We start from the raw sequence: 14,044 nt of genomic DNA on the forward strand, positions 1-14,044 counted from the left end.
CCTAGAATAGTCCCTAGCCTATACGGCGTCTTACCGTATGCACAATAATGAGGCCTAGGGACTTGGCAGGTATGTAATGTGGGACCAAGACACCCTTGGATTCAGGATTCCACGCTATGGATTCCAGGTACTGGATTCCGGATTCTTGAGCCGAATTGTGAATTCCAAAGTCCAAGGTTCTTGATTCCTAATTTTCCAATTAATTAAAGTTGTGGCATTTTTTTCAGACCTTGAGAATTACCAAAGCAACGATATCACTTGTTATTAAACGTCAAAATTTTCTTTTCTGCGAAAAAAAATGATTTTGTTACTTAAATTTCCCTGTATCACTAACTCAGGCCAAAATAATTGTTTGCATGATGAATAAATGACCGATTTCTGCCGGAAAACTAGCCAAAAGTGCAAATTATGCTAGGATTGCTGTTTTTTCGTTTTTGTTTTTTTTTTCGGAAAATTTACGAAAATTATGCTTTTAATTGACAAACTATTCCAAAAATTACGCTAGTACAATCAATATGAAGGGCTTGCCTAACATCACAGGTAGCCTCAACCTCGTTCCCAGGGTTCTCTCCTACCCGCCCTACGGAGTAAGAGAGGGCGGGTAGGAGAGAACCCTAGGAACGAGATTGAGGTAGCCTTACATGCAGGCTGCCTTACATGGAAAACGAAACTTAAATAAATAGACTTGAAAAATGTAAAATTTCTCAAAAATATGTAAATTATTTAGCTTGCTCACCCAAATTTCAGCCGTTTGAGTCTTTGCACCATTTTAATCATGTTACACTTGGGGAACCTGTGGAACGCAAAGAGGCCTGTCAAATGCCAGGCCACCAAGGACCAAAGGCCAGGTTACTAAGCCTACGTTAAGGCAGACGAAAAACGAGATAAATCCTTCTGATTTAAAGTTAAAATGCCGGTCGAAAATCTCGAAGATGAAGGTTTGCCTAAAAATCCTAACCTTGAATTAGCAGCTTGGCGTTTCACCCTTAACAATCCAGAAGGAAAACGTAAGGAAGATGCAAAGAAACGGCTTATGGATGCCATCAAAGAAAACGGTATGTCACGATTGTTTTGTGCTCTGTCATCTCGATCACTCAATCACATGTGGAATTAGCACTTCGATGTCATGGGAGTAAGAAATTTTGTTGCTGTTTATTTGTTAGGCGTCTAGGCAATCAAGGAAGTTACCAAGGAAATAAAGATATTTTTTTTATCAATTGATTATAACAGGTCTATCCAATGCAAGCATTATGTGTAGTGACTAAGCTCACAAAGTTTTTCCTTTATGAGATCTGACTAATGTCAGGAAATAATAATAGTAGCTCTGACGCTTATACACTCACTGAAGCACTACATCGAGGATGCGTTATCTACACTGAAAAACAGCTGAACTGCCATGCATTGTCTTGCTGACATCACTCCTCCAATAACTTTTCAGTTGGGGCCTATCTGCAATAGCAGACAAATTTGGAACTGTCTTTGAAACATCTAAGCCAAAAATTATGTGTTGACAATTTTTATTTTGAAAAATTAATCTGCGCTGGAAACTCAAGATTAACAGGCCATCACATCTGTGACTGCTTAATGAAAAAATGAATGTCAATGGCTTTACAACAAAGGATGGACAAAAAAAATACATTTTTGTTTATTTATTCTATTTTGTCCAGTGTTCACCCGGGACAATTTTGTCTGCGGCCGATTTTCCGGTCTGGGACAAAATTTGTAAAATCACGACAAACCATCTGCATTTAATTTGTTAATTGTGTTGATGACAGGAATTTCTCTAAATATACAGCTTTTTTTGCTAGTGTGGATAGGCACTTGGTGGGTGGTAAAAATAATAATGTCACTCATCCAATAATTTTCTATCATTGGAGAATTGCTGTAAAACTTTGTAATTTGGTCAGTGCATTATGGCATGATGAAAAATAAGCTGAGAGATTTAGGCCAATTGGTAATGGACTATTATTATGAATAATTAAGGAAAAAAAGTTCTGTACAGCTGTAGGTCTTCAGATGCCAAATTACAACTCAGATGTAGGTCTCCATTTTCTATAGTCCTTGCCATCATCATTAACATAATTTTACAGAGAGGTTTCAAATTCCATCACAGAGTCTTTATAAATAATAATAATAATACGGTAACTTTATTTAAGTCTCAAGCTTCTAGCTTAGCACAAGTGCTGAAACTAATTGGGGAGACAAAAAAAGTGATGGAGTTCACTGTTTGTTACATGTACATGTATGTGATCTGTGAATCAAGTGACAAAACGTTCCTGCAGATTGCAGGGAGATCACAACTGGCATCCCTGTTCAATGCCAGAGCCCAACAATAAATTTTGATGACCTCTCCCTTCTTTCCTAGAATTTAAAGCCTCTGTGTCAGATACAAACTAACTCGTCCTTGGCTAATATCAATAACTTGATTTTTGTGCATATCCTTAATGTAGACATGGCACCACTCTATGAAGAGCTATGCACTGAGCTTAAATGGCCTGTTGATAAACCTCTTCTGGCAAAGATGCAGGCAAACAATGAAGAGAAGTTCAAAAAGCTTGACGAAACCCTCAAAGATGCTGAGGAAAATTTAGGAGAGACAGAAATCAGAGATGCGTTGTATGCTAAGGCAGAATATCTCTGCCAGATTGGGGATAAGGTTTGTACCGATAATGGCTTTGATTTTCTTTCTGTTAGCAGGATAAAAAACTCTTATGATTACTACTTGTCATCATTGATGAGATGAGTTAATGCCTTGAGGGTTTTATTACTCTGTTGTCTGTGATAATTATTTTTATATATTTTAAAAATGTATTTTTTTCCATTTCCAGGAAAAAGCCCTGACTGTGTTCCGCCTCGCATATGAGAAAGCAGTAGCCCTCGGTTACAAGCTGGATATCATATTTTATCAAATTCGCATCGGCTTGTTTTACCTTGACAATGACCTTATCACGCGGAACATAGATAAAGCCAAGACGTATGTACAGGCTATCATACGGTTTCTTACTTAACTAAGTGATATCATCTTTACTCAGAGGCTGCTAGTATCAAATGTATGGACAATTTTAACTTTAATCCCTCTGTTTCAAACTGCTGAATAATAACATTTTTTTACATAACTGAAGTGCATATAATGATTATAAAATTGTAGTTAATGCAAATTTATTTGCACATTATAAGTTACAAGATGATAAGATCACCATATTTGTCACTTGTACCAGTGTCTTAGATTAGCTAATATAGTTGTTAAAAATGATTGAAAAATAGTTATAATTATTTAGGTATACTGTATACTGTATACTGTAACTTGTTTTCTATCAGCCTTATAGAGGAAGGTGGTGACTGGGATCGCCGTAACAGACTCAAAGTGTACCAGGGAATCTACTTTTTATCCATCCGTGACTTCAAATCTGCTGCTAATAACTTCCTAGACAGTATATCTACTTTCACATCATATGAGCTGATGGATTACAAGACGTTTGTTACGTATACTGTACTTGCAAGTATGATTGCGCTAGAGAGGGTTGACCTAAGACAAAAGGTTGGTTACCAGTCAGCATCTTAATATATTTACTTCTCAATCCTGAAGTTATGAAATTTAATCTTTATTTCCAGTATTATCATAATACAGTCTCTTAAAGCAACCACCTATCCAAAACACCAAAGATTTCCAAGTCAACACCTTACAGTTGGAACCTCTCATAAATAATTGACTTCTGTACGTAACTGTGACCCCATTTTTGGCTGACAGTTTAAATAATTTTCAATTCTTTTAAACCTCTTGTAAGCAACCTTTTGACACAGGATCTGATCTTTCTGTTCAATGTGTGTACTACAACTGTAGCTATGCTACTTTTATTTAGAGAAAGAGAAGAGCTATTAGGAACAACATGGAACTTAACATATTGCAACTTACTTTGCTGTACAAAGAATAGATACATGTACAATAATAATGTTGTTTCTCATCTGTACCAGTTTTTTTACAAAAATATGTATTTTAATAGTTTAATGAAGTTAGTTGTTGATTTGTGGTATTACTGTAAAACCACTTTCTACTTTGCAAATGACAAAGATATTTTCATGTTTAGGTTGTGAATGGTGCTGAGATCCTAGAAGTTCTTCATCAGTTGCCAGTTGTAAACCAATTCCTGACATCCCTATACAACTGCCACTATGCTGACTTCTTTGTAGCCTTGGGTAGGAAAGCTCTGCCTTTTTTTTAATTCCCTGAGTCTGTAAAAATTAAATTAAACCCATTGGGAAGGTGCCTTGTAAACCTGAAGGGAGCCACAAGCGAGCCAGGACAGTAACCATGACAACCATTTGAGAGGCACCCACCAGGCACCCTCACACTGAGAACATCAGTTGAGAAAAATGTACAGATACTTACCAAAAAACATCCAAAGGGAAGGAAGGGCTGGGAGCAAAGGAGGCTAAAGCTACTTGTACTGCACCTGAAAGCAACGTGAGCGAAGTGATTGACCCCAGAGAAAGCACTGTAAAGTTGTTAAAGCCTAAGACCACCCTACTTATAGTATGAATGGTGATGAAGACCACCAGCAAACATTGCTTGGTGTTTAATCTCCCCTAAATTGTATTCAGCCAAATAGTATTTTGCTGGTGTCACAATAGCTTGCATACTTACAGGCAAATCTTATGGTGTACAGATAAAGATCAATAATGATGATGATGTATTTTCTCTCTCCACAGCACAAGTAGAAGATTTTCTCAAACAAGATCGCTTGCTCTATCCACACTGTAGATACTATATCAGGGAGATGAGAATACACGCTTACACCCAGCTGTTGGAGTCATACCGCAGTCTCACATTGCAGTACATGGCTAATGCATTTGGAGTTAGTGAGGAGTTTATTGATAAGTAAGCGAAGCACCATTTATTTAAAACAGATTTAACCTGAATTCAATTGCTGAATTGCTTGTTGTCAGCTCACTTCTAACCTTGCTTAAAGCTTATTTACACAGGAACTTTCTGTGCCAGCAATTTTTGTGTTTACATGTATAGTGTATGTGGTAATTTTTTCACTTTGAAATTGCCATTGTTTTGAACCTGCTGGAAATTCGATGTGATTTATTAGTGGTTTCGTTGATTTCCCCGCCCCTCTCCCCTTACTGAGTAGCTTATCACACAATGAAAATAAATATTGCAAGAGAAATTCCTTTTTAAATATATTATGTGCAGTTCTTACTGTATGCATGCACATCACTCTGAGTACCTGTAGTACTGTAATAATCTTTAAATATGTGTGTCAAACATTGCGTGCGGCAAGAGGAGCCTCCAATCCTAAAAAAATGAATGAAATGCACCGAACACAATTTGATCATGCATGTTTGGTTCGTAATTCATTAATTCATAATTTAATCAAGCGTTTTTTTGACCAATGCATGTATCACATGAAACTTAATGTAACCAAAGCACAGCCTTTCAGCATAAGCATTTTGACCTTCAATCATTGTGGCCCGCACTCTGCAACCTTTGGTTGTTACATAGTTATTACGTGTATTAAATTAATATATATATTTTTATTTTTAGAGAGCTTTCAAGATTTATTGCCGCTGGAAGATTGAACTGCAAAATTGACAAAGTTGGAGGTGTTGTTGAAACTAACAGGTAAGTTTGTTTACATGTACAAGAATGTACTTCTAATGCTTTACAGCACTGTCACCACTCTTACATGCTCCCAGTACTATTATAGAGTTTCCTTGTAGGAGGATGGTACAGGTCTGTCATTTAAAGAATTTATTATGTCTTGGGACAAATTTTTACACAAACTATTGTTGTTTTCTTGTTTGTATATGAGATATGCAACTGAAATGTGTATGTGTAGAAAACTGTAGAAAACTCCCGCATTGTTGGCATTTTAATGTAGTGTTATTCATTCATTCATTCATTCATTTATTTACTTATTACTTAAGCATTAACAAGGTGACTTTGTTTCTTCTCAGGCCCGATCACAAGAACTGGCAATACCAGGTATGACCATTCTTTTTTACCCTTTGATTTTTTATATCAAAATATAAATTCTCATCTGCTGTTACTATACTTTTTCTGTAGACCTACTGTGGTGCATCAATTATGATTTACCTTGTGTGATCACGTTTTTAATTCTCATGCTCACTCTGTTTTGTAAAACAAAGATATAACAAGGAGAAATTACATGCTGATCACAAAATTAGTATCGAGCAGTGAATTAAGTATTTTATCACCTTCTTTTGTCATTAATTTTGAAACTGTCTTTTTGTTTTATTTTGTTTGTTTGTTTTTTTGCTGTAGGCTACTATAAAACAGGGTGATCTGCTATTGAATAGAATCCAGAAGCTCAGCCGAGTGATAAACATGTAGCCAAGACGAACTGCTTTTTCAACCTTCTCTTGTCTGCGAGATGAAAGAATGACTACTACCGTTCCAAGTTATTTATGCTTTTGTAAACAGTGCATATCTCAAACGTAGACATTTTCCTTTCAAAAAATAAAACATTTTTTATGGGATGGTGTTTTGTTTGAAGTTAATTTTAGGTTTTTTTTTTTCCTTTTTTGTTGATGGGCGAGAAGAGTCATAGCGACTGAAGCGACATGCCAATCTACTTTATAATCCCCCGCTCTTCGAACTCTCCAAGGGATCATCTAGTGCTTCCAAACGCGGCATTTAAACTTGACGTCATCTGCATTCTCGTCCCTAGATCTCCCGGGATTTATTAACCACTATAGCCAAGGAACAAAGGCTTTATCTCCGTTGAAATATATTTAAAACGGAAGTAAAAATGCTTTAAGTGGAAAACATCACCGGCTATTTGGTGTGGTTTGGATAGCCGGAAAACGCTGACGACTAAATAACCTCCACATTAAGAGAGCTTTCAAGAAAATTGTTTAATGTAGATGTTTGGGTTCAATAATAATTTTGGTTTAAATTTCATTTTCCTTTGTTTTTGGGATTATTAATAATAATAATACCTTTATTTATTACCTTTGGCGATAAGAATTACGGAAATTCAAAACACTACATATTATATTAATACATATCAAATTAAGTTAAATTTAGCAGCTCTGCTCTAGGAATAAACGAATGTTTGTGCCTAACAGTGCGTGATACAGGTATTCTGAGGTGCGCTGGGTTAGTCTTTCAAGGTCTTAGATTATGGCCATGATCCACTGGCTTGTCTACAAAACGTTTGCAAGGATGTGCTTCAGATTCTAGGATACGTTTAAATTCTTTCCTCGTCTAATTCTGACGCATAGTTACAAGTGACAGTTAATGTGTTTGAAAACAAAGGAAAATAACATTTAGACCGAAAATAGAATTGAACCGCGACATAATCGTGCCAACTGTAAGATAAATATTATGGATAACAATTTTTAAAAGCTTTAGAGTGCCACGCATTTAAAATTCAAACTGTTTTTCGCGATAAGTTAGTTGGATAGTTTCCCCTCCCCACCAAACTAAGGTTGTAAACGATTTTCCCGCCAAATTCTCCGTATCCGAGCGTAGCAGCAGGTTGGCGACACGTTTCTCGGTGATCAAACAAACTGATCAAACATCGAAATTTACATTTTGCATTTCAATAACATGCTTTGTTTTTGTTGAGCACATTATTTTTTATACGCTTCATCGAGCGCAGATCGCCATGTTTTGCTGCTGCTTCTAAATTAAACGCGTTCTTTGGTTGTGTATTTATTGCGAATACACTCAAGCATTAGTATGCAAATCGTTTCAGAAGAAGGATCGTTCAAGAACGCAGATGGAAAGAAAATTTTTACCAAATATTGGAAACCAAGCAACAAGAAACCCAGGTGAGCATTATCAGCAGTTTATTTCTTGAAGTTCAAATCACGCTCTTCAAAAATGACTGCTAACACAGTTGAATTAGCGCAAAAATCGACCTTTATTCTTTTTGTCGCCAAAAGAAGTGTATTTTGCTTTGCTGCAGTCAAAAGTGCATCGACCTGGCTAAATGATTAATCAAGTTATTTTTATTATAAGCATTATAATAGAAAGGTTTATGCTAATGCAGAGTCAGAGCGAGGGAATGAAATCAAACGAGCAAAGTAAAGTCAACTTGAAAAAAGTCATTTAAACGAGTGAAAATTAAATTCCAAGCACGCACGAGATGTCCAATGTTGACTCGCGTTAACTCGCACAAACTCGCAACTGATAGGCAACCTCAATTTTTCCTTATCTCGCCTTAACTCGCATCAGCTCGAACAATCTCGCGGCGAGTTAAGGTTCGAGAGTAAGCCTGTTGACTTTGTGTGGTTTCCATATGATCTGAGGATCGGTACAATCGCTGACAAAAATTCAGCGAACTGAATGATAGTAGCTATCTATTATTACAATGGCGAAATCAGTTAGTCGGTAGGTGGTGAGCAAAAATATGACCATCCGAAGAATACAAAAATTGAAGAAAATAAACTAAACCTTCGTATTAAAAGAAATTAATCTTAATACATCATGCAGTTAATTAATCATTTGCTGTGCTCGGAAGGACTCTAAATGATTTACATGTATAGCACAAAATTGAAAGTCTCTTGATCATTGATAAAACAAATAACAATAGATTTTCGTGGTTATTTCCTCGATAGAGCATTGATCTTTATCTGCCATGGATATGGAGAGCATTGTTCACGCTACGAGAGGCTTGGAAATGCTTTAGCTGAACAAGGCTACCTCGCCTTCAGTCAAGATCACGGTATGTCCCACCCCGGCCTTGTTCAATCTGTACCGTGCTGCACTAACTACATCTAATCATACTTTCTCGGGAAGAGTCGGGGGAGGGGGGTGGGGGTGGTAATCTAAAACTAAAAATACGTGTATTGCAGAGCCTTGTGGGCTCGGGGAAGTAGCCGGTAAAATGTTAGGGATGGGAGGGAGGGATAAAGATAGAGTAGAAAACTGGACCATTATTTTTGGAATTCAATTTATGATTTTATGGGCACCTGGCGAATACAAAGAAAGACAGGAAATAGTGTGATATAACCCTTCAAGAGCTAATTTTTTGACAACAAATCTTTCTATTAGTTGGTCATGGTCAGAGTGAAGGAGAAAGAGTCCAAATATCAGATTTTTCCTGTTACGTCAGAGATGTTTTTAAACACATTGACCAAGTCACAGCAGACAACACAGGCATACCAATATTTATGTTTGGCCACTCAATGGTATGTACTGTTATAAAAACGTTATTGGAACTCTGCCCCTTTTTTTCGTTTTTTTCTTTTTTGTTTGTTTGTTTGTTTGTTTGTTTGTTTTGTTTTTTTTTTTAGGTTCTCGGGTCCCCTAACCGAGTCGATCACAGGAATACAAGTATATGTCAATTACGATAAAGACCCCAAGCCCATCATGCTTTGCGGATGTTTCGTAATGTCGCGTTCTTGCCAGTTTGTTTTGATAACATAGATAGCCTGTGAATTTCAGGTTTTCTTATTATTAACTCTTTTCAAGTCTGGCTTCAATGCAGTCAAATCTCATATTACGAAACCACAAATACAGTCGAACCTCCATATGTGATCACCTCTCGTAAAAGACCACCATCCGTAAGCGACCGCGTTAGCGTGAGGCTCAGTAGCGGTTTAAAGACCTTCCATTGTTTTTAACCTCTTAAAAAGCGACCACTTAACGATTTGTTTGATCTCTTTTGTTCGCTGTGTTTAATTAATGCTACTCAGAGTATACGAAGAACTTCTAAAAGTACCAACATGGAACTGAGAAATAAATCGGTGCAAGATATTTTATACTGCTTTAAAGCAGCGCAGCTGTGCCGGCCGGAAATCTACTCCAAGGAAGCCGTCGTAAGCGACAACTTACTACAAGTCTCAGCCTTTAGAGTGGCTACTTACGGAAGGTTTGACTGTACCTTGAAAAGTTCATGTTATGATATTATTAATATTATGCGTTATTCTTTTTAGGGTGGTACAATAGCTGTTCTCAGTGTTATGGAAAGACCTTATTTCTTTGCGGGTGCTATTTTTAGTGCACCAAGCATAAAAGTGGATGCCAATCCTTGCACGGTAATTTATTACTCCACTTGCTACAAATAATAAACGAAAACACAATGCAACGACTGTTTCTCTTTCCTTAGGGTGCCGTCAATGCAAAAAAAAGGATACAGCAAACCCAAAACAGAAAAACACTACCAGAAAACAGAAATACAAATCCCAAAACAGAAATAAACATCCCAAAGCGGAAACACCTACAAAAAAAAATACAAAACTGAAAGGGAATTTAAAAATACAAACCATGACCAAAAACCCCAAAACAGAAACAAGGAAATAACTGGTAAAACAATAGTTTCTCATGATTCATCGTCTATTAATTATCTGAACCCGCGATCAGGCGGGTTTTTTTTTATAGGGATGCATGATCACAGGCTATAATAGCCCATTTCCGAGTTCCAAAAACTCTCTCTTTAAAAGCGAAGCTAAAGGTACAGTAAAACGGGCAACAATTGCTGCAGAACGAGTCCGAAAGCGATGCTGGGCGTTTTATTGCCCATAAATCAAACCTGTCTTGCAGCAAATAAGATTCAGAGTTGCAAGTTGCGTAAATACTGACTCCTGATTGGATAAAATTACGCAGGAGTCACGCCATACACAGGAGCTACATCACTTGCTGCAAAACAAGTTTGCCTTGGGTCGGTAATTAAAACGCGCAACATTGACAGATTTTGATGCAAAAAGTAGAACTTCTCTCGAGTTTCTGGAACAACTTTTTCGCAACTTGTATAAGCCTGATTTGCTGCAAGGGAGGCTTCATTCGTGGGTAGTAAAATGCGCAACATCACTTTTCAACTAGTTTCCCAACAATTTTGTTAAACAGGTTTCACGTTTTTGTTGTCCGTTTTACCATAGCTTTAATGCAGAGTGAGATAAAACAGTTTTTAGATGTGAAATATTTGCAGGGGCAGCAGTTTTTTTTATAGTTAATTCACATGTTGTTTAAACATAAATATCTGATTAATTACTAGTCGAAACGAACTTTTTACAAAGTTCTAGTGGCGGAGGGAAGGGAATATGATGATTATTTTAATAGGAGATTATTTTATCACGAGTCAAGTTTTTAACCTTGTCTTCTTGGGGGAGGTGCGAAATTAATACAGTAGTGATTGGTCCATATATAAAAACGCAAAAAAACAAACAAAAAGAACTTGGCCAATATTCAGCTATCTGGACCTCACGCTTGGTTAAAAGAGACCTTTAGATTTGAGGACGAGAACTACTAGGAGTACGACTTTCGCTCTTCTCAAAAAGAAAAATAGACACCCGGAAAGCTCCATTGTACTTTTGATTCACCAGAAAAGTTAGCACTGTTACTTATTGAAGGAGTTCAAGCCCTCTCCCGACCGAAAATAATAAAACTTAGCTTCTAACATTTGATAACTTGTTTTCGTCACAACGACATTCTCGGCAAAACTCGTAGTGGAATGACGACGGCTATCACGTTTTCCCGCCAAAATGACGCTGGTTAAGGCGCGCGCACTGCTTAGCATTAAGAAAATCTCGTACTCGTAGTCGTCCTCGTCTTAAAAACTAAAGGTCTCAAATAACGTATATAATACATGTATCTTACAGGTTTGTGTAGGAAGAATAGTATCATGGATAATGCCCTCGTACCAGATCAGGCCACCGATTGATCCATCACTCTTAAGCCAGGATCCTACACAGGTGATGCAAAACTACAGAGAAACTCAGCCGAGTTTACTTTCGCAAAGAGTTCTGGGATTGTTACTAAGGACAGAGAAAAAGATTGGCCAATAGCTGACCGGCGTGACCCCAGTAACAATCCAAGAAACAATCGCGGGTCCAATTTCTTCTCTAATAAAATTCCCTTCTCGTTTCTAAAAAGGCAAATAACACAATTGAAAACTGCTCTCTTTTCGTGAGTCAAAGGAGAGGTACTTTCGTATGCATTTTATCCGCGTTTCCAAAAAAAGTTTCCACGACTTTCGAACAATGCCGAAAATATTCAGGTTTGTCGAGGGTTATTCTGTCCTGTTCAATTGATCAACCCTAAGATTATACTCCCGGTGGGGGAGATCGGGGAGCTACTCAACAACGTTTTATATGGTAAGGCACCACCCCCTGACCTAACTCCTTACACATTTATCGTTGAAGGAGCTCGTCGTGTTTTTTAGGGTTGGAGCCTCCCCATAAAAAATTCAATGTCACTCAGTTATTTGCACAATTCATTTAGTAACCAAAGGTCTTACAACAAGTCGAATTTCCTTGAGTACCAGGCGTCCCTCGCGCCTTCTACTCTCTCGCGCTTGACTTGTGGCAAGTCTAGGACTTCAATAACACAATGCACTTTGTTTATTACTATTGTTTTAGGTTGAAAAGTATGCCAATGATAGCCTAAACTGGCATGAGGGAATGAAAGTTAGATGGGCGGGAGCTATATTAGATGCAATGAATGAAATCCAGGGGAACTTGTCAAGGCTTACAACATCTTATCTACTTGTCCATGGTGATGGAGATCAATTAGTGAAGATTGACGGTTCACGTTACTTACATGAGAGTTCCCCAAGTAACGACAAGAGATTTAAGGTACACGAATGAGCTGCTTTACTGACAGCACTGAGCGAACTAATAGCCTCTCTATGGGTATTTCCGACGAATAGTTAGGGCGCTTGACGGTATATCATGATGGCAGGAAGATGCGGTCTTAAAACGGCGTTTTTTCATCTGGTGATATTGTCCTGCCCGGGGTACGAGTTTCGGCCTCTTTGTTCCAAGCGTAATTATTGTAAACTTATCCCAACAAAAGTCGTGATTTGTCTAAACCCTTTTAACCCCAAGAGTGACCAATATCTATTTTCTCGTAACAATGTCACCACATTTTCAAGGAAAAAGGTTATGAGAATGTATAAAATAATCACCAAAGAAATTCTCGTCCCCAAACAGGTGTCTAAAGAATAATACAGAGTTTTCCCTCTTCGTCCAATTTTCCGTCCCGTTGTCATTTTTAAATCTACCTATTATTATTTCATTATAAACTCAACTGCGTGTAAAACTTGCTTTGCAGGTGTACAAAAATGGACGCCATGAACTTTTGAATGAGGTGGAAGAAACTGCGAGCGTGGTTTACAAGGACATTCTTGACTGGATTCAGCAAAAGCTACCTTGAACTGTTTTAGGGTCACGTGCTCACAAATCCAGACTAATTTTTGAAACTGCATAACTTTTCACCCGGATTCGTGTAGACAAGGCCTTAAACTACTCTGGAGAGCGGTTTCAAAAGGATATTAGGCTGACTTAACAATAGAACGGGAACGTCAGTTGACGAAGACGCGCGCAAATCAAACAACTCGCTTGACCAATCGCAGAGCAGCAAATTGAGCACCGGAAGTCGCGTTCAGTCCTTTCCGCACGCTCTCCCGTCGTCAACTGATGTTCCCGTTTTGTCATTGGTTTCGCGCGTGGACGGAATACCAGACGGAAGGTCGATTCATGTGAAAAATATATATAAATGCGGTTTTATAAATATCCAGATTTGTATGGACGGGGCTTTTCACGATAGTTTCAATCTAAAAATACGACCAGAATCATTTTATTTTTTTCAATTCATTTATAACTAATTCGGTAAATTCGGAAGCCTCAATTGCAGGAGAAAGCCAAATTCTGAAGGATTCTAAAAAAGGCCGTTTGCACGATGACGTCATTTTACTATACCAGATTCCTTCAGGGTTTTGCTTTCTTGTGCAACTTAGGGCCTTTGTTGTTTAAACCTCAGTGGGATTACCAAATTTAGATATGAAAGAAAAAATGAAGTGAATTCCTTTACTGGAAAAAAACAAGTCATCGCCTAAATAGCCAATTAGGCCCCGTGGCCCCAGCAGCCTTGCAGCAGCACTGTTCAGAAGAGACCCCTATGGGTCGCAGTCCTTTTGTTTTCGTGCTAGGTTCCAAACTTTGTTTGTTCATTGTTTTCCCAACCAATACCCTGAGGTCTTCCAAGAACTGCAAGGTCGCCCCCTTACATGAAGAAAAGTCGTCTCGAGTAGAAGAGTCACTCGCCTACCCGAGCTACCCTGGGCGAGCC

The 14,044-nt window shown here is 37.9% G+C and overlaps 2 protein-coding genes across 2 annotated transcripts; both read left to right on the plus strand.

The window, feature by feature from the left end:
- The first annotated feature begins 851 nt into the window (after positions 1-851).
- On the plus strand, positions 852-6,504 carry LOC140922666 (26S proteasome non-ATPase regulatory subunit 6-like). The gene is made up of 9 exons (XM_073372658.1): positions 852-1,055; positions 2,451-2,656; positions 2,829-2,974; positions 3,319-3,538; positions 4,086-4,194; positions 4,708-4,876; positions 5,549-5,626; positions 5,962-5,989; positions 6,290-6,504. Exons 1-9 carry the CDS (start codon positions 911-913, stop codon positions 6,356-6,358), a joined length of 1,170 nt encoding a protein of 389 aa, XP_073228759.1. The 5' UTR covers positions 852-910; the 3' UTR covers positions 6,359-6,504.
- A 951-nt stretch (positions 6,505-7,455) lies between these two features.
- LOC140922929 (monoglyceride lipase-like) lies at positions 7,456-13,596 on the plus strand. The gene is made up of 7 exons (XM_073372978.1): positions 7,456-7,803; positions 8,593-8,699; positions 9,029-9,165; positions 9,913-10,014; positions 11,575-11,667; positions 12,334-12,549; positions 13,028-13,596. Exons 1-7 carry the CDS (start codon positions 7,712-7,714, stop codon positions 13,127-13,129), a joined length of 849 nt encoding a protein of 282 aa, XP_073229079.1. The 5' UTR covers positions 7,456-7,711; the 3' UTR covers positions 13,130-13,596.
- The last annotated feature ends 448 nt before the right edge of the window (positions 13,597-14,044 follow it).

Source organism: Porites lutea, chromosome 13 (genome assembly GCF_958299795.1).
Source record: "Porites lutea chromosome 13, jaPorLute2.1, whole genome shotgun sequence".
In the NCBI taxonomy this organism is placed as follows: Eukaryota; Metazoa; Cnidaria; class Anthozoa; order Scleractinia; family Poritidae; genus Porites; species Porites lutea.